Source organism: Bufo bufo, chromosome 2 (genome assembly GCF_905171765.1).
Source record: "Bufo bufo chromosome 2, aBufBuf1.1, whole genome shotgun sequence".
Taxonomy (NCBI): domain Eukaryota; kingdom Metazoa; phylum Chordata; class Amphibia; order Anura; family Bufonidae; genus Bufo; species Bufo bufo.
In genome coordinates this window covers 825,439,749-825,462,424 of record NC_053390.1, presented here as the reverse complement: position 1 = coordinate 825,462,424, position 22,676 = coordinate 825,439,749, and the positions used below count along the sequence as shown (strand labels likewise).

The window sequence follows — 22,676 nt, the reverse complement described above, 5'->3', positions numbered from 1 at the left end:
CTATAAGATACACTGTGCCCCTAAAATAGGGTTAGTCCTATAAGATACACTGTGCCCATAAAATAGGGTTAGTCCTATAAGATACACTGCGCCCCTAAAATAGGGTTAGTCCTATAAGATACACTGTGCCCCTAAAATAGGGTTAGTCCTATAAGATACACTGTGCCCCTAAAATAGTGTTAGTCCTATAAGATACACTGCGCCCCTAAAATAGTGTTAGTCCTATAAGATACACTGTGCCTCTAAAATAGGGTTAGTCCTATAAGATACACTGCGCCCCTAAAATAGGGTTAGTCCTATAAGATACACTGCGCCCCTAAAATAGGATTAGTCCTATAAGATACACTGCGCCCCTAAAATAGAATTAGTCCTATAAGATACACTGTGCCCCTAAAATAGGGTTAGTCCTATAAGATACACTGCGCCCCTAAAATAGGGTTAGTCCTATAAGATACACTGCGCCCCTAAAATAGGGTTAGTCCTATAAGATACACTGCGCCCCTAAAATAGGGTTAGTCCTATAAGATACACTGTGCCCATAAAATAGGGTTAGTCCTATAAGATACACTGCGCCCCTAAAATAGAATTAGTCCTATAAGATACACTGTGCCCCTAAAATAGGGTTAGTCCTATAAGATACACTGTGCCCATAAAATAGGGTTAGTCCTATAAGATACACTGCGCCCCTAAAATAGAATTAGTCCTATAAGATACACTGCGCCCCTAAAATAGGGTTAGTCCTATAAGATACACTGCGCCCCTAAAATAGGGTTAGTCCTATAAGATACACTGCGCCCCTAAAATAGGGTTAGTCCTATAAGATACACTGTGCCCATAAAATAGGGTTAGTCCTATAAGATACACTGCGCCCCTAAAATAGAATTAGTCCTATAAGATACACTGTGCCCCTAAAATAGGGTTAGTCCTATAAGATACACTGCGCCCCTAAAATAGGGTTAGTCCTATAAGATACACTGTGCCCCTAAAATAGGGTTAGTCCTATAAGATACACTATGCCCATAAAATAGGGTTAGTCCTATAAGATACACTGCGCCCCTAAAATAGAATTAGTCCTATAAGATACACTGCGCCCCTAAAATAGGGTTAGTCCTATAAGATACACTGTGCCCCTAAAATAGTGTTAGTCCTATAAGATACACTGTGCCCCTAAAATAGGGTTAGTCCTATAAGATACACTGCGCCCCTAAAATAGAATTAGTCCTATAAGATACACTGCGCCCCTAAAATAGGGTTAGTCCTATAAGATACACTGCGCCCCTAAAATAGGGTTAGTCCTATAAGATACACTGCGCCCCTAAAATAGGGTTAGTCCTATAAGATACACTGTGCCCCTAAAATAGGGTTAGTCCTATAAGATACACTGTGCCCCTAAAATAGGGTTAGTCCTATAAGATACACTGTGCCCATAAAATAGGGTTAGTCCTATAAGATACACTGTGCCCCTAAAATAGGGTTAGTCCTATAAGATACACTGTGCCCCTAAAATAGGGTTAGTCCTATAAGATACACTGTGCCCCTAAAATAGTGTTAGTCCTATAAGATACACTGTGCCCCTAAAATAGGGTTAGTCCTATAAGATACACTGTGCCCCTAAAATAGGGTTAGTCCTATAAGATACACTGCGCCCCTAAAATAGAATTAGTCCTATAAGATACACTGCGCCCCTAAAATAGGGTTAGTCCTATTAGATACACTGCGCCCCTAAAATAGGGTTAGTCCTATAAGATACACTGCGCCCCTAAAATAGGGTTAGTCCTATAAGATACACTGCGCCCCTAAAATAGGGTTAGTCCTATAAGATACACTGCGCCCCTAAAATAGGGTTAGTCCTATAAGATACACTGCGCCCCTAAAATAGGGTTAGTCCTATAAGATACACTGCGCCCCTAAAATAGGGTTAGTCCTATTAGATACACTGCGCCCCTAAAATAGAATTAGTCCTATAAGATACACTGCGCCCCTAAAATAGAATTAGTCCTATAAGATACACTGCGCCCCTAAAATAGGGTTAGTCCTATAAGATACACTGTGCCCCTAAAATAGTGTTAGTCCTATAAGATACACTGTGCCCCTAAAATAGGGTTAGTCCTATAAGATACACTGTGCCCCTAAAATAGGGTTAGTCCTATAAGATACACTGCGCCCCTAAAATAGGGTTAGTCCTATAAGATACACTGTGCCTCTAAAATAGGGTTAGTCCTATAAGATACACTGCGCCCCTAAAATAGGGTTAGTCCTATAAGATACACTGCGCCCCTAAAATAGGGTTAGTCCTATAAGATACACTGCGCCCCTAAAATAGGGTTAGTCCTATAAGATACACTGCGCCCCTAAAATAGGGTTAGTCCTATAAGATACACTGCGCCCCTAAAATCCATTTTCACTGTGAACCCAAACCTACCTCTGCTTCTCGTCTAATGTAATGCAGTTAGTGAAATACATAGAGCCCTAAGTAGACCAAATCACTGTGCACCCCTGTCCCCACCTAATGTACTGCACCCCATTATTGCATTGCACCCCATTCCTCAATCAGAGGACCCTCTGTGTAATTCTATATATCCTCAAGTAGAAAGAGCTTGGCCTGCACCAGCACCCCAACACTTCAGCCTGCACCCTATTCCTGCAGGAATCATTTGCCCTGAACCCATGTCTACACATGGCATACAAGACCAATGATAAGGACATCTCTGAACATTGCCTGGTCTTCAGGCCATCTCTGAACATTGCCTGGTCTTCAGGCCATCTCTGAACATTGCCTGGTCTTCAGGCCATCTCTGAACATTGCCTGGTCTTCAGGCCATCCCTGAGCATTGCTTGGTCCATAATTGACACCTAACATCTCGGGGGGTTTAAGATATTAAGATGCACAGGTTTGCACAAGCGCTTGGGAGCTGTAAGAGTTAATATCGGGCAGGCCCCTCCTCTCATGCATGATTCATGAGCTGGGTGGAGCAGCAGTCATGCAGACCCTTGCAGCCTCCTCCACCTCTCAGAATAGTTGCTGCTTTTGGGGGGGTTGATCATCATCTTCAGAGCAGCAGGTGAGGAGGTGCTGGAGCCCTGGCCAGGTGACCACACATCATCTCCAGGAGAAAGAAGGAGACTTGTGTGGAGGAATCTCTGGGAAGCTTGGAGTCACCACCTGCCCAAGAAGAAGGTGCATGGATTCAGAGGTCTGCAGCTGAGTACTGGAGCGCTTGCTTGGAGAGTGGTCCTGGATTTGGGGGGTTGGGGGGACAGGATTGACCCTGTTTGAGGAGGAGGACAGGAGCCTCCGGAACTGTGAGCCATGTTTCAACCAGCAGGGAAACGCTGCTTTACCATTGAGTCTTTAGTGGCCAAGGACACCCACCTGACCTCAGAGGAACCTGTCAGACCCACAGCCCTGAGCTACCCCAGCTCCACAGCCGAAGCTTTTGTCAGTGGCTTCCCCAGTCCTGCTGGAAGGTCCCTGTACACTAACCCAGAACTGGTCTTCCCAGAGGCTGCTGTCACCCACCCACCACTAACTATGCACCCACACCAGCTCCACCAGCACCCACACTCCTTCTATGGAGCTCAGCACAGGGACCCCCTCAACTTCTACCCTTGGGTGCTCAGGAACAGGTTCTTCCCACACAGATTTCAAGGTAACTACAGCTCTGGTGGCACCATTGCCCCCTGCCTTCTTCACTACCCCAGTGGCTTCTCATATCTGCTGATGGCTACTCTTCTTCTTACATTTGTGCAGGATAATTATTGATCGTGAGATTGTGTGTATAATCACCCACCATTATCTGTCACAATGATATCTGCTGCGTGCACCCTGGTATATACCTGATATCTGCTGTGTGCACCCTGGTATATACCTGATATCTGCTGTGTGCACCCTGGTGTACACATGATATCTGCTGTGTGCACCCTGGTATATACATGATAACTGCTGTGTGCACCATAATATATACCTGATATCTGCTGTGTGCACCCTGATATATACCTGATATCTGCTCTGTGCAGCCTGTTATATACTTGATATCTGCTGTGTGCACCCTGGTATATACATGATATCGGCTGTGTGCACCCAGGTGTACACATGATATCTGCTGTGTGCACCATAATATATACCTGAAATCTGCTGTGTGCACCCTAGTATATACTTGATATCTGCTGTGTGCACGCTGGTATATACATGATATCTGCTGTGTGCTCTATAATATATACCTGATATCTGCTGTGTGCACCCTAGTATATACCTGATATCTGCTGTGTGCACCTTGGTATATACATGATATCTGTTGTATGCTCCCTGGTATATACCTGATATCTGCTGTGTGCACGCTGGTATATACATGATATCTGCTGTGTGCACGCTGGTATATACATGATATCTGCTGTGTGCACGCTGGTATATACATGATATCTGCTTTGTGCACCCTGGTATATACCTGATATCTGCTGTGTGCACCCTGGTATATACATGATATCTGCTGTGTTCACCCTGGTATATACATGATATCTGCTGTGTGCACCATAATATATACCTGATATCTTCTGTGTGCACCCTGGTATATACCTGATATCTGCTGTGTTCACCCTGGTATATACATGATATCTGCTGTGTGCACCATAATATATACCTGATATCTTCTGTGTGCACCCTGGTATATACCTGATATCTGCTGTGTGCACGCTGGTATATACATGATATCTGCTGTGTGCACGCTGGTATATACATGATATCTGCTGTGTGCACGCTGGTATATACCTGATATCTGCTGTGTTCACCCCGGTATATACATGATATCTGCTGTGTGTACGCTGGTATATACCTGATATCTGCTGTGTTCACCCCGGTATATACATATCTGCTGTGTGCCCCCGGTATATACATGATATATCCTGTGGGCACCATGGTATATATACAGGATGCTGTATATACTTATTACACCAGAGAATATACAGTGGCATACTAAATACGGGGTACACAACAAAATACTAAATACTACATAGTAATATAGTAGGTGAAACGTAACCAACTACATACTATACACCAATGACACATACTGAACACAAACTAAACGAAATTACAATTTGAGTAAAGGTTACACACATACACCAATACTGTAAGTACCACATGCAGGTTACACAGCAAATACAAGTGACACATATACTGAATACACAACTGCACCAAGGGACACATTACACACAAGACACTGCACCTAATAAACACAGGTTCTACATGTGCACAGCTACATACTAAACACATCTACACAGGAGCATAGGACATGGGGACTAACTGGTAACCTCTATACTATATGCCATACTACTATACTAAGTACTCGTGTACCCGTCTGCAGCTAGAAGAAAGAATACACAAGATACCGTTCTCAACAACAGCACAATAAACGCCTGGACACATGTCTATGGAATACAGGAGAACCCTCCTGGAGGTGTCCACAGAGCTGACATCGGCATAACCTACAGTGTAAATACAGGTTCAACGTATATATACGGTCAGAAAGCTGGTAAACAGACGAAATAGTCAGGAGAACAGGCATATAAGTGTACAGACTAAACATATACAAAGTTCTATTCAGAATTTAGTATAAACATACACTACTATATAATAAACACATTATATGTGTGTGTGTGTATATATATAACTTCCTTACTAAATATAGGTTACACCTGTATAAACTACATACTAAATACAAACCACATATATATAACTAAGTTCTAAATGTAGGATACACATATCCACAACTACATACTAAATACAAACTTCCGATATATAAAACTACATATTGAATATAGGTTTATATAAAACTACATAGTAAATATTGGTTAAACATAAACAACTACATAATAAATATAGGTTAAATATATATAAAACTACATAATAAATATAGGTTAAATATATATAAAACTATATAAAAAATATAGGTTACACATATAAAACTACATACTAAATATTGGTTAAACATATAAACAACTACATAATAAATATAGGTTAAATATATATAAAACTACATAATAAATATAGGTTAAATATATATAAAACTACATAATAAATATAGGTTAAATATATATAAAACTATATAAAAAATATAGGTTACACATAAAACTTCATAATAAATATAGGTTAAATATCTATAAAACTACATAGTAAATATAGCTAAAACATATATAAAACTACACAATAAATATAGGTTAAATATATATAAAACTACATAATAAATATCTATAAAACTACATAGTAAATATAGCTTACACATATAAATCTACATAATAAATATGGCTTAGATATATATATATATAAAACTACATACTAAATACAAACTTCACATATATTGAACTAGATAATAAATATAGCTAAAACATATATAAAACTACATAATAAATATAGGTTAAATATATATAAAACTACATACTAAATATAGGTTACACATAAAAAACTACATAATACATATAGCTAAAAAATAAATAAAATTACATACTAAATATAACACATAGATAAACCTACATAATAAATATGGCTTATACATATATAAAACTAAATACAAACTTCCCATATATAACACTAGATAATAAATATAAGTTACACAAAGATACAACTACATAATAAATATAGGTGTTATATATATATAACTACATACTAAATACAAACCTCCCCTATATAACAGTAGATAATAATGACAGGTGACACATATATAACACTACATAGTAAACACAGGTCACACAGCGTCCCGACTACACCTGTAAGTGCTAATCGTGTGCTCATATCAGATGCTAATATCACGTACATTATATGTAAAATATCTACGTACATATACTGTCAGAATAAACGTACAGCAATTGCCCAGCACTCCATTCACACAGTCTTCTATGAGCAGCCGAGTACTGAGCAGGACCCCGCACCACCGGCACCGCACACAGGGGGTCAGCAGCGACACGTGCGGAGAAGACGCAGCACATACAGGAGCGTTCACACTCGGCATACCCCGGTATACATGGCGACAAACTAAACAGATGGTTTATATGGCCGACAAAACATCCAGGAGAGGAGAGGACAGACCGACCGGTTATACACAACGATGTGTCCAGGGGTAGATAGATAGGAGATGATAGAGAGATAGATCATAGATAGATAATAGATAGAAAGATAATAGATAATAGATAGATAGATAGATAATAGATAGATAATAGATAGATAATAGATAGATAATAGATAATAGATAGATAATAGATAGATAGATAATAGATAGATAATAGATAATAGATAGATAGATAATAGATAATAGATAGATAGATAATAGATAGATAATAGATAGATAATAGATAATAGATAAATAATAGATAGATAGATAATAGATAATAGATAGATAGATAATAGATAGATAGATAGATAGATAGATAGATAGATAATAGATAGATAATAGATGGATAATAGATAATAGATAATAGATAATAGATAGATAATAGATAGATAGATAATAGATAGATAGATAGATAGATAGATAGATAGATAGATAGATAATAGATAGATAATAGATAGATAATAGATAATAGATAATAGATAGATAGATAATAGATAGATAATAGATAATAGATAGATAATAGATAATAGATAGATAATAGATAATAGATAGATAATAGATAGATAATAGATAGATAATAGATAATAGATAATAGATAGATAGATAATAGATAGATAATAGATAATAGATAGATAATAGATAATAGATAGATAATAGATAGATAATAGATAGATAATAGATAATAGATAATAGATAATAGATAATAGATAGATAGATAATAGATAATAGATAATAGATAGATAATAGATAATAGATAATAGATAGATAATAGATATATAATAGATAGATAATAGATAGATAATAGATAGATAATAGATAATAGATAATAGATAGATAGATAATAGATAGATAATAGATAGATAATAGATAGATAATAGATAGATAGATAGATAATAGATAATAGATGGATAATAGATAATAGATGGATAATAGATAATAGATAGATAATAGATAATAGATAGATAATAGATGATAGATAGATAGATAGATAATAGATAGATAATAGATAGATAGATAGATAGATAGATAGATAGATAATAGATAGATAAGAGATAGATAGATAATAGATAGATAATAGATAATAGATAGATAGATAGATAATAGATAGATAATAGATAATAGATAGATAATAGATAGATAGATAATAGATAGATAGATATGAGATAGATAATAGATAGATAATAGATAGATAGATAATAGATAGATAATAGATAATAGATAGATAGATAATAGATAGATAATAGATAGATAGATAGATAGATAGATAAATAGATAGATAATAGATAGATAATAGATAGATAATAGATAGATAGATAATAGATAGATAGATAATAGATAGATAATAGATAGATAGATAATAGATAGATAATAGATAATAGATAGATAATAGATAGATAGATAATAGATAATAGATAGATAATAGATAGATAGATAATAGATAGATAATAGATAATAGATAGATAGATAATAGATAGATAATAGATAGATAGATAGATAGATAGATAAATAGATAGATAATAGATAGATAATAGATAGATAATAGATAGATAGATAATAGATAGATAGATAATAGATAGATAATAGATAGATAGATAATAGATAGATAATAGATAATAGATAGATAATAGATAGATAGATAATAGATCATATACAGATCTACAGTCAGACCCTCAAACCCTAAGCGGTTGGAGAAAACATTCTTTCCTTCAGGCTCCCTGTAACATTATACACTGCAGACCTCACTCCAGAGATATGACCTAAATAACCACAGAAATAATTACTAATACCAGTAATAACACTAATAAGAAGAATATTTAGTATAATATTAATGATCATGATTACTAAAATTATCACTATTACTTCTGTACTTCCTTCACCTCTTATCATTACTGTACCTGTCACCACTGCTAATATCTCTACTACATGATCACTATTATTACCAGTATTATTATCACCACTAGTATTATCACTATTATTACCAGTATTATTATCACCACTAGTATTATCACTATTATTACCAGTATTATTATCACCACTAGTATTATCACTATTATTACCAGTATTATTATCACCACTAGTATTATCACTATTATTACCAGTATTATTATCACCACTAGTATTATCACTATTATTACCAGTATTATTATCACCACTAGTATTATCACTATTATTACCAGTATTATTATCACCACTAGTATTATCACTATTATTACCAGTATTATTATCACCACTAGTATTATCACTATCATTACCAGTATTATTATCACCACTAGTATTATCACTATCATTACCAGTATTATTATCACCACTAGTATTATCACTATTATTACCAGTATTATTATCACCACTAGTATTATCACTATCATTACCAGTATTATTATCACCACTAGTATTATCACTATCATTACCAGTATTATTATCACCACTAGTATTATCACTATCATTACCAGTATTATTATCACCACTAGTATTATCACTATTATTACCAGTATTATTATCACCACTAGTATTATCACTATTATTACCAGTATTATCAGTACTACATGGTCACTATCATTATCACTGTCATCACTACTATTATCACCACTAGTATTATCACTATCATTACCAGTATTACTATCACTAGTATTATCACTATCTTTGACAGTATTATTATCTCCACTATTAGCACTACTATTACTGCCCCTCTTATTATCCCTACCGCTAATTGCAGGACATTGTATATTATTATTATCCCTCTTAAATTGGGGGTTATTATATTTGCCGGAGAGATGATGGGTGTAGTTGTGGGGTGATCCTTGGTTTGTGAGTTGATATTAGTGATGATGATGGAGGGGGGGGGGGGGGGAGCAGAGGGTCTCCCTCCCCCTCCTCATTATTGTCCTATAAATGCTAATCCCCGGCCCCTCTATACAAGATGATTATGAAAAGCGTCATTGTCCCGGGGGAGAGCAGCCTCACATCTCCGACCCCCCATCTCCAGGGTGAGACCCCTCATCACAAGTATATAGATACCAATACATAGCAGGAAGGACGACTCCCATCATCAACCCTTCAATTACCAGGGTGAATATATATTATTACCATCACCCCCACCATCATTATATCATTACCGATACTAATTACAGCGCAGATTAATCACCCTCTTCTCCCCACTCCCTATTCTATAGTAGTAGTAGTATTATTACTACAGGATTTAAGACTATTGTAGAAGAAATATATTACTAATATTACATTCAAAATATTATTATTATTTATTGTATAATTTTTATTGTATTTTTATTATTTTATTATAAATTGTATATAATTATTTCAATTATTACATTATTATTTATAATTACATTTCTATAATTATTAGTTTAATCATTATTTTTAGTTTTCCAATCTTCCTTATTTTTTGTAGCATGTAGATATGAGATTAACAAATTCTATTTCCTAGACATTAAAAGTACTTGCAACAGCCTTATAATCTATGTATCACCTATATACTGTATACTGTGAGGTAGATTTATATTCTGGATTAGAGGTCAGTGGTCAGGGGGCACTCTCTGATGTCATCTATATATCACCTATATACTATATACTGTGAGGTAGATTTATAGTATGGATTAGAGGTCAGTGATCGGGGAACTCTCCGATGTCGTCTATATATCACCTATATACTGTGAGGTAGATTTATAGTCTGGATTAGAGGTCAGTGGTCAGGGGGGCACTCTGTGATGTCATCTATATATCACCTATATACTGTGAGGTAGATTTATATTCTGGATTAGAGGTCAGTGATCGGGGGGGGGCACTCTCTGATGTCATCTATATATCATCTATATACTATATACTGTGAGGTAGATTTATAGTCTGGATTAGAGGTCAGTGATCTGGGGGGGGGCACTCTCTGATGTCATCTATATATCACCTGTATACTATATACTGTGAGGTAGATTTATAGTCTGGATTAGAGGTCAGTGATGGGGGGGGGGCACTCTCTGATGTCATCTATATATCATCTATATACTGTGATGTAGATTTATAGTCTGGATTAGAGGTCAGTGGTCAGGGGGCACTCTCTGATGTCATCTATATATCACCTATATACTGTGAGGTAGATTTTAGGGTTGGTTGAGCACCAAAGTGCTTGGGTGCTCTGGTGCTCGAGTAGAACACCTCGGGATGCTCGGGTGCTCTACAGACCGAGCACCTGAGCACAATAGAAGTCAATGGGAGAACCCGAGCATTAAACCAGGTACCCCCTGCTCTGAAGAGGGGAGGGTGTCTGGTTAATAGGAAAAGGTCAGAAATTGATGGAAACACCACAGAAATGGTTCGGGAACAGCATGGGGACGATGTCTGGATGCATCTCGGACTCCCAGATCGCTGCTGGGAACGATGTTGTCCGAGTAGTACGCCACTTTTGCAGACTGACAATAATACGCACAAAACCGAAGATAAAATCAATTTTAGAGGAAAAATTGTGAGGAAACATTCTTTCCTGTATATTTACTTGTATATAAAGTCCAAGTGCTGCCAAAAATTACAAGGAAGAGGCACTCCGATACAACCTGTATATCACATAAAGGAGGGTCTCATTCACATTGTGGTACAATTGTTCAGGTAGTGGGACTCCTACACTCATAAAGCCTATGCACTAAGTGAAAGGGCTGCCAAAAATTACAAGGAACCGGCACTCCAATACACCCTTTATTACACATAAAGGAGGGCATCATACACACCCTTGAAAAATTATGATTGATGGCCTGCTGGTGACCCTCAAAAACATTAGGGGTGAGGGCCTGCTGCTGATCTGACCATCTAAAACATTAGGGGCGAGGGACTGCTGGTGACCCTCAAAAACATTATGAACAATGGCCTGCTGGTGACCCTCAAAAACATTATGGGCGAGGGCCTGCTGGTGACCCTCTAAAACATTATGGGTGAGGGCCTGCAGGTGAGCTGACCCTCTAAAACATTAGGAGCGAGGGCAGCCTTATAAGCATGTTGATATGATGGAGGAGGAGGACGAGAAAAGGGAGATTGGACCATATACCCTTTTTAGTGGCGGAAGGGGTGGATGGGAATACAGTGTATTCAATACACCATAGAAGCCATATTTAGAGTGCCTTTATGTTCAGCCGCTTTCCTCTGGTGGAGTAGAGAAGTCAGGGGCAAACCAGGCCTTTTTCATTTTTATGAGTCAACCGGTCAGCATTTTCAGTTGACAGGCAGATGTGCTTATCAGTCATTATGCCCGAGCAGCACTCAATACCCGCTCTGACAAAACCCTGGTGGCGGGGCAGGCCAGCACCTCCAAGGCGTAGAGTGTCAGTTTGTGCCACGTGTCCAGCTTGGACACCCAACAGTTGTAAGGCACTGAGGGATCATTGAGGACGCTGACACGGTCTGCTACGTGCTCCTTCACCATCTTCCAAAATTTTTCCCTCCTTGTGATACTAGGCCGCGCATCAGGGTGAGGTTGCTGGCGGGGTGTCATGAAACTGTCCCAGGCCTTGGAGAGTGTTGTCCTGCCTCTGTTGGAACTGCTGTGTGTTCCCCTCATATCCCCTCCTCGGTTGTCCAAGGAACTACGTACTCTACCGCCAGCGTTGTCAGATGCAAATTTTTGGAGCAATTTTTTCACAAGGACCTTCTGGTATTGCACCATTTTTCTCATCCTCTCCACCACAGGAATGAGAGATGAGAATTTCTCTTTGTAGCGGGGATCGAGAAGGGTGAACAACCAGTAATCGGTGATGGCCAAAATGCGTACAACGCGTGGGTGACGGGGTAGGCAGCATAACATAAAGTCAGCCATGTGTGCCAGAGTCCCAACAGACAAGACTTCGCTGTCCTTATCAGGAGGATGACTCTCAATCTCCTCATCCTCCTCTTCTACCCATCCACGCTGAACAGATGGAATAAAACTTCCATGGGTACTACCCTCTGTAGCGGAGGCAACCGTCTCCTGCTCATCCTCCTCCTCCTCTTCATCATCCAATTCACGCTGAGAAGACGAACTGAGGGTGGTCTGGCTATCACCCTGTGTAATGTCTTCCCCCATTTCCACCTCTTCCACATGCAAAGCGTCCGCCTTAATTGTAAGCAGCGAGCGTTTGAGTAGACACAGAAGTGGGATGGTGATGCTGATAATAGCGTTATCGCCGCTCACCATCTGTGTAGATTCCTTAAAGTTGCGTAAAACCTCACAGAGGTCAGACATCCATGCCCACTCGTCGCTTGTGAAGAGTGGAAGCTGACTGGAAAGGTGATGACCATGTTGTAGCTGGTATTCCACTACTGCCCTCTGCTGCTCACAAAGCCTGGTCAACATGTGGAACGTGGAGTTCCAGCGCGTGCTCACGTCGCACAACAGTCGGTGAGCTGGCAATTGCAAGCGCTACTGCAGCGTTGCCAGGCCGGCAGAAGCTGTCGATGACTTGCGGAAATGGGCACACACGCGGCGCACCTTCACCAGGAGCTCAGGAAAATTGGGGTAGGTCTTGAGAAACCACTGAACCACTAGATTAAACACGTGGGCTAGGCATGGTATGTGTGTGAACTTGCCGAGCTCCAAAGCCGCCACCAAGTTACGGCCATTATCAGACACAACCATGCCTGGTTGTAGGTTGAGTGGCGAGAGCCACAGCTCAGTCTGGTTCCTTATACCCTGCCACAGCTCTGCGGCGATGTGCTGTTTGTCACCTAAGCAGATCAGTTTAAGCACGGCCTGTTGCCGCTTCCCCACTGCAGTGCTACACTGCTTCCAGCTACTGACTGATGGCTGACTGGTGCTGCAAGATGATAATTCAGAGGTAGAAGTGGAGGAGGAGGAGGAGAAGGGGGGTTGCAGTCACTAACGTAGGTGGTGGGGCGGAAACCCTGATGGAAGTAGGGCCTGCAATCCTTGGCATCGGTTGCACCTGTGCCATCCCAGGGTACGACTCGCTCCCGGCCTCCACAATGTTCACCCAATGTGCCGTCAAGGAAATGTTAAGTGGACCTTCCCAATAACTGTGTTGTCAGGGCACGGGTGATGTTACGGGACACATCCTGGGGTAAGGCTGGGAATGCACAGTGTGAAAAATATTGGTGGCTGGGGACAAAGTAACGCGGGACGGCCACCACCATCAGGCTGCGGAAGGCCTCAGTGTCCACAAGTCTAAATGGCAACATTTCCAGGGCCAGCAATTTGGAAAGGTGTGCATTTAGTGCTATGGCCTGTGGGTGGCTGGGTATTTGTGCTTTCGTGCAAAAGCCTGGGGGTATAGACATCTGTACGCTGCGCTGGGATACAGAAGTGGATGTGCTAGCTGATGGTGCTTGCAAAGGTCCAGGTGCAGGGCGGGAGGCATCCGGGCCTGCGTCTTGGACAGAGGATTGGCCAGCACGTAACACAGGGGAAGAGGAGGTAGTGGTGTGACCCGCAGACACAGATTGTGGACCCAGGCGTTCGGCCCACCTATTAGGGTGCTTTGATGCCATGTGGCAGATCATGCTGGTGGTGGTGAGGTTGCTAGTGTTCACGCCCCTGCTCATTTTGGTATAGCACAGGTTGCAAATAACAATTCTTTTATCATCCGCACTTTCCTTAAAAAAAAGCGCCAGACTGCGGAACACCTACCCCTTGGCAAGGGAGATTGCCGCAAGGGGGTGCTCCGGGGAACAGTTGCAGGCCTGTTTGGTGTGGCCCGCCTTCTCCCTTTTGCCACCCTACTGCCTCTTCCAGCCTGTTGCGGTTCTGCGGATCCCTCCCCCTCTGTACTGCTGTCATCGCTCGGCTTGCCACCTTCCCAGGTTGGGTCAGTGACTTTATCGTCCACCACCTCCTCTTCAACTTCCTCACTCTGGTCATCCTCCTGACTTGTCGACCTAACAACAACCTCAGTTATTGACAACTGGGTCTCATCCTCATCATCAACCTCTTGAGACACTAATTGCGGTTGACTTATTGGCAACTCGTAAAATCATCATCCACCTCGTAAAAAACTAATTGCCGTTTCCCACCGTCATCTTCTTGTGACTGTGGATGCTCCAGAGTTTGGGAATCAGGGCACAATATCTCCTTATGTCCCTCTTCAAGCGGTCTTGTTGAGAGGCCTAAATCAAGGAATGGCGATGAAAAGAGCTCCTCGGAATATCCGAGTGTGGGATCACTTGTTTGCCAAGACTCTCCATGGTGGGTGGAAGGAGGATCAGGGTGAGGATTCTGTTGACCAGACTCTTGGCTACTGAGACTGGACTTTGTGGAAGACAGGGTGGTGCTTAACCGACTGGAAGCATTATCTGCTGCAATCCAACCGACCACCTGGTCGCACTGGTCTGACTTCGAGAGCGTTGTCCTGCACCGCCCTGCAAACTGGGACATGAAGCTAGGTATCGTGGATGAGTGTGTTTCTTGTGCTCTGGCAGCAGACACAGTTTCACCGCGCCCAGGGCCACGCCCTCTGCGTGCACCATCAGCAGCACGGCCACTTCCCTGTCCCTTACTGCTCGTCTTCTTCATATTAAATGGTATATATGCTTGCAAGTATGTCACACGTACAGTAGCGCAGGTTTTGTAAGTGTATGCGCAAATAAAGTACACTGGATGTCACAGATATTTTTAGGATGCGCAAACATTATACAGGAGGTATAGCGCAAGTAATGTCGCTGTCACCAGCGGCTAATAAAAAATTACACTGAATTAATGTCACTGATATTTAGGATGCGCAAATATTATACAGGAGATGTAGCGCAGGTAATGTCACAGATATTTAGGCTGCGCAAATGTACAATAAAAGATGTAGCAGAGGTTGTGTCACTATCAGAAGCAATTTACGCAGGGTGCGCTAATAATTATATTGCTGTCAGATACAACTATAGTTCTTAAAAGGACTTTTGTGTCTCTAACAAGTTTTTTCACTAAAATATTCCTCTTCCACTCCCTACACTGTCTGTCCCTTCTTCAGCACAGCTCTCCCTGACTAAGACTGAGCCGAACACGTGTCATCAGGGGCTATATAGAACCCAATGACGGGTTCCTGCCAGCCAATCACTGTAATGCCAGTAACCAACATGGCTACGGAATTACAGTAATGGCGGTACCTCCGCGCACGTTTATTGGTTTTGATGGGGGGGGGGGCACTCTGTGATGTAATCTATGTATCACCTATATACTATATACTGTGATGTAGATTTATAGTCTGGATTAGAGGTCAGTGCTGGGGGGGGCACTCTGTGATGTCATCTATGTATCACCTATATACTGTGAGGTAGATTTATAGTCTGGATTAGAGGTCAGTGGTCAGGGGGGCACTCTGTGATGTCATCTATGTATTACCTATATACTATATACTGTGAGGTAGATTTATAGTCTGGATTACAGATTACAGGTCAGTGATCGGGGGGGGGGGGCACTCTCTGATGTCATCTATATATCACCTATATACTGTATACTGTGAGGTAGATTTATAGTCTGGATTACAGGTCAGTGATCAGGGGGCACTCTCTGATGTCATCTATGTATCACCTATATACTATATACTGTGAGGTAGATTTATAGTCTGGATTACAGGTCAGTGGTCAGGGGGGCACTCTCCGATGTCATCTATGTATCACCTATATACTATATACTGTGAGGTAGATTTATAGTCTGGATTACAGGTCAGTGGTCAGGGGGGCACTCTCCGATGTCATCTATGTATCACCTATATACTATATACTGTGAGGTAGATTTATAGTCTGGATTACAGGTCAGTGGTCAGGGGGGCACTCTCCGATGTCATCTATGTATCACCTATATACTGTGAGGTAGATTTATAGTCTGGATTACAGGTCAGTGGTCAGGGGGCACTCTCTGATGTCATCTATGTATCACCTATATACTACACTGAACAAAAATATAAACGCAACACTTTCAGTTTTGCTCACATTATGCATGAGCTGAACTCAAAGATCTGAAAAATTTTCTACATGCAAAAAAGACCCATTACTCTCAAATTTAGTTCACAAAATTGTCTAAATCTGTGTTAGTGAGCGCTTCTCCTTTGCCGAGATAATCCATCCCACCTCACAGGTCTGGCATATCAAGGAGCTGATTAGACAGCATGAATATCGCACAGGTGTTCCTGCAGTCAGCATGCCAACTGCACGCTCCCTCAAATGTTGCAACATCTGTGGCATTGTGCTGTGTGATCAAACTGCACATTTCAGAGTGGCCTTTTATTGTGGGCAGTCTAAAGCACACCTGTGCAATATTCATGCTGTCTAATCAGCTCCTTGATAGGCCACACCTGTGAGGTGGGATGGATTATCTCGGCAAAGGAGAAGTGCTCACTAACACAGATTTAGAGAGATTTGAACAATATTTGAGAGTAATGGGTCTTTTGTGTCTGTAGAAAATGTTTCAGATCTTTGAGTTCAGCTCATGCAAAATGGGAGCAAAACCGAAAGTGCTGCGTTTATATTTTTGTTCAGTGTATATACTGTGAGGTAGATTTATAGTCTGGATTAGAGGTCAGTGAACAGGGGGGCACTCTCTGATGTCATCTATATATCACCTATATACTGTATACTGTGAGGTAGATTTATATTCTGGATTAGAGGTCAATGATCGGGGGGGGGGGCACTCTCTGATGTCATCTATGTATCACCTATATACTATATACTGTGATGTAGATTTATAGTCTGGATTAGAGGTCAGTGGTCAGGGGGCACTCTCTGATGTCATCTATGTATTACCTATATACTATATACTGTGAGGTAGATTTATAGTATGGATTAGAGGTCAGTGATCAGGGAACTCTCCGATGTCGTCTATATATCACCTATATACTGTGAGGTAGATTTATAGTCTGGATTAGAGGTCAGTGATCGGGGGGGGGGGGCACTCTCTGATGTCATCTATATATCACCTATATACTGTGAGGTAGATTTATAGTCTGGATTAGAGGTCAGTGGTCAGGGGGGCACTCTCTGATGTCATCTATATATCACCTATATACTGTGAGGTAGATTTATAGTCTGGATTAGAGGTCAGTGATCGGGGAACTCTCCGATGTCGTCTATATATCACCTATATACTACACTGCCCGTCAAAAAAAAAAGTCGCCACACAAAAATATTTCATTGGACCGCCTTTAGCTTTGATTACGGCACGCATTCGCTGTGGCATTGTTTCGATAAGCTTCTGCAATGTCACAAGATTCATTTCCATCCAGTGTTGCATTAATTTTTCACCAAGATCTTGCATTGATGATGGTAGAGTCTGACCGCTGCGCAAAGCCTTCTTCAGCACATCCCAAAGATTCTCAATGGGGTTAAGGTCTGGACTCTGTGGTGGCCAATCCATGTGTGACAATGATGTCTCATGCTCCCTGAACCGCTCTTTCACAATTTGAGCCCAAAGAATCCTGGCACTGTCATCTTGGAATATTTGCCCGTGCCATCAGAGAAGAAAAAATCCATTGATGGAATAACCTGGTCATTCAGTATGTTCAGGTAGTCGGCTGACCTCATTCTTGGAGCACATACTGTTTCTGAACCTAGACCTGACCAACTGCAGCAACCCCAGATCATAGCCCTGCCCCCACAGGCTTGTAGAGTAGGCACTAGGTATGATGGGTGCATCACTTCATCTGCCTCTCTTCTTACCCTGATGTGTCCATCACTCTGGAACAGGGTAAATCTGGACTCATCAGACCACATCACCTTCTTCCATTGCTCCAGAGTCCAATCTTTATGCTCCCGAGCAAATTGAAGCCTTTTTTTCTGGTTTTCCTCACTGATTAGTGGTTTTCTTACGGCTACACAGCTGTTCAGTCCCAATCCCTTCCCTACGCATTGTGTGTGTGGAAATGCTCTTACTTTCACTATTAAACATAGCCCTGAGTTCTACTGATGTTTTTCTTCGATTTGATTTCACCACGATCATTCAGGATATTTTTTTCTTCCTCGAATACGATGGGTCCCCACTATCCTTCCAGTTTTTAATAATGCGTTGGACAGTTCTTAACCCAATTTTAGTAGTTTCTGCAATCTCCTTAGATGTTTTCTCTGCTTGATGCATGCCAATGATTTGACCCTTCTCAAACAGACTAACATCTTTTCCACGACCACGAGATGTGTCTTTCGACATGGTTGTTTAAGAAATGAGAAGCAGCTCATTGCACCAGTCGGGGTTAAATAACTTGCTGCAGCTGAAAGATAATCGCCCATGCAGTAATTATCCAATAGGAGGCTCAGAACTATCTGCTTAGTTAGATCCAGGTGGTGACTTTTCTTTTGGACAGGCAGTGTATGTACTGTGAGGTAGATTTATATTCTGGATTAGAGGTCAGTGATCAGGGGGGCACTCTCTGATGTCATCTGCAGTTGCAAGAAAAAGTATGTGAACCCTTTGGAATAATATGGATTTCTGCACAAATTGGTCATAAAATGTGATCTGATCTTCATCTAAGTCACAACAATAGACAATCACAGTCGGCTTAAACTAATAACACACAAAGAATTAAACGTTACCATGTTTTTATTGAACACACCATGTAAACATTCACAGTGCAGGTGGAAAAAGTATGTGAACCCTTGGATTTAATAATTGGTTGAGCCTCCTTTGGCAGCAATAGCTTCAACCAAACGTTTCCTGTAGTTGCAGATCAGACGTGCACAACGGTCAGGAGTAATTCTTGACCATTCCTCTTTACAGAACTCTTTCAGTTCAGCAATATTCTCGGGATGTCTGGTGTGAATTGCTTTCTTGAGGTCATGCCACAGCATCTCCATCGGGTTGAGGTCAGGACTCTGACTGGGCCACTCCAGAAGGCGGATTTTCTTCTGTTTAAGCCATTCTGTTGTTGATTTACTTCTATGCTTTGGGTCGTTGTCCTGTTGCAACACCCATCTTCTGTTGAGCTTCAGCTGGTGGACAGATGGCCTTAAGTTCTCCTGCAAAATGTCTTGATAAACTTGAGAATACATTTTTCCTTCGATGATAGCAATCCGTCCAGGCCCTGACGCAGCAAAGCAGCCCCAAACCATGATGCCCCCACCACCATACTTCACAGTTGGGATGAGGCTTTGAGGTTGGTGTGCTGTGCCTCTTTTTCTCCACACATAGTGTTGTGTGTTTCTTCCAAACAACTCAACTTTGGTTTCATCTGTCCACAGAATATTTTGCCAGTACTGCTGTGGAACATCCCGGTGCTCTTGTTCAAACTGTAAACGTGCAGCAATGTTTTTTTTGGACAGCAGTGGCTTCCTCTGTGGTATCCTCCCATGAAATCCATTCTTGTTTAGTGTTTTACGTATTGTAGATTCGCTAACAGGGATGTCCGCATATGCCAGAGACTTCTGTAAGTCTTTAGCTGACACTCTAGGATTCTTCTTCACCTCATTGAGCAGTCTGCGCTGTGCTCTTGCAGTCATCTTTACAGGACGGCCACTCCTAGGGAGAGTAGCAGCAGTGCTGAACTTTCTCCATTTATAGACAGTTTGTCTTACCGTGGACTGATGAACAGCAAGGCTTTTGGAGATACTTTTATAATCCTTTCCAGCTTTATGCAAGTCAACAATTCTTAATCGTAGGTCTTCTGAGAGCTATTTTGTGCATCATTCACATCAGGCAATGCTTCTTGTGAAGAGCAAACCCAGAACTGGTGTGTGTTTTTTATAGGGCAGGGCAGCTGTAACCAACACCTCCAATCTCATCTCATTGATTGGACTCCAGTTGGCTGACACCTCACTCCAATTAGCTCTTGGAGATGTCATTAGTCTAGGGGTTCACATACTTTTTCCACCTGCACTGTGAATGTTTACCTGGTGTGTTCAATAAAAACATGGTAACATTTAACTCTTTGTGTGTTATTAGTTTAAGCAGACTGTGATTGTCTATTTTTGTGACTTAGATGAAGATCAGATCACATTTTATGACCAATTTGTGCAGAAATCCATATAATTCCAAAGGGTTCACATACTTTTTCTTGCAACTGTATGTATTATCTGTACACTATATACTGTGAGGTAGATGTATAGTCTGAATGAGTTCATACCTATGGCTGATGATCTATACAGGTGAAATAAATACAGATGAGGCAATGAGTAGATATCTCCTGGTGATGCGTACATATCTTTATGTGATGAGTACATATCGTCATCTGATAAGTACATATCTTCAGGTGACGAGTACATATCTCCTGGTGATGAGTACATATCTCCTGGTGATGAGTACATATCTCCTGGTGATGAGTACATATATTCAGGTGATGAGTACATATCTCCAGGTGATGAGTACATATCTTCAGGTGATGAGTACGTATCTCCTGGTGATGAGTATGTATCTCCTAGTGATGAGTACATATCTCCTGGTGATGAGTACATATCTCCAGGTAATGAGTACATATCTTCAGGTGATGAGTACATATCTTCAGGTGATGAGTACATATCTCCAGGTGATGAGTACATATCTCCAGGTAATGAGTACATATCTCCAGGTAATGAGTACATATCTCCTGGTGATGAGTACATATCTCCAGGTAATGAGTACATATCTTCAGGTGATGAGTACATATCTTCAGGTGATGAGTACATATCTCCAGGTGATGAGTACATATCTCCAGGTAATGAGTACATATCTCCAGGTAATGAGTACATATCTCCTGGTGATGAGTACATATTTTCAGGTGATGAGTACATATCTCCTGGTGATGAGTACATATCTCCTGGTGATGAGTACATATATTCAGGTGATGAGTACATATCTCCAGGTGATGAGTACATATTTTCAGGTGATGAGTACATATCTTCAGGTGATGAGTACATATCTTCAGGTGATGAGTACGTATCTCCTGGTGATGAGTACGTATCTCCTGGTGATGAGTACATATCTCCTGGTGATGAGTACATATCTTCAGGTGATGAGTACATATCTCCAGGTGATGAGTACATATCTCCAGGTGATGAGTACATATCTTCAGGTAATGAGTACATATCTCCAGGTGATGAGTACATATCTTCAGGTGATGAGTACATATCTTCAGGTGATGAGTACATATCTCCAAGTGATGAGTACATATCTTCAGGTGATGAGTACATATCTTCAGGTGATGAGTACATATCTCCAGGTGATGAGTACATATCTTCAGGTGATGAGTACATATCTTCAGGTGATGAGTACATATCTCCAGGTGATGAGTACATATCTTCAGGTGATGAGTACATATCTCCAGGTGATGAGTACATATCTTCAGGTGATGAGTACATATGGATGGCTGATACCTATTGATGTTTGATTAGTGAATATCATTGATAATGAATAAGTGTCAGTCATCCTTTAGCAGCATGGATCTGATCCATGGTATCTGAGTAAGGCCTCATGCACACAACCTTTTTTTTTTTTTGCGGTACGCAAAAACGGGTTCCGTTTTTCCGTGATCCGTGACCGTTTTTTTTCGTCCGTGGGTCTTCCTTGATTTTTGGAGGATCCACGGACATAAAAAAAAGTCGTTTTGGTGTCCGCCTGGCCTGCGGAGCCAAACGGATCCGTCCTGACTTACAATGCAAGTCAATGTGGATGGATCCGTTTGACGATGACACAATATGGTGCAATTGCAAACG

At 40.7% G+C, this 22,676-nt stretch overlaps 1 protein-coding gene across 1 annotated transcript in view; it reads left to right on the top strand.

Annotated features, from left to right (window-relative positions):
- The first annotated feature begins 3,036 nt into the window (after positions 1 to 3,036).
- The window catches only part of EMX1 (empty spiracles homeobox 1), a 65,647-nt gene continuing 46,007 nt past the window's right edge, over positions 3,037 to 22,676 (top strand). The window contains exon 1 of the mRNA XM_040420597.1: positions 3,037 to 3,650. Within this exon, the coding sequence (XP_040276531.1) occupies positions 3,311 to 3,650 (340 nt within the window). The 5' untranslated portion in view covers positions 3,037 to 3,310. The remainder of the gene's footprint in view (positions 3,651 to 22,676) is intronic.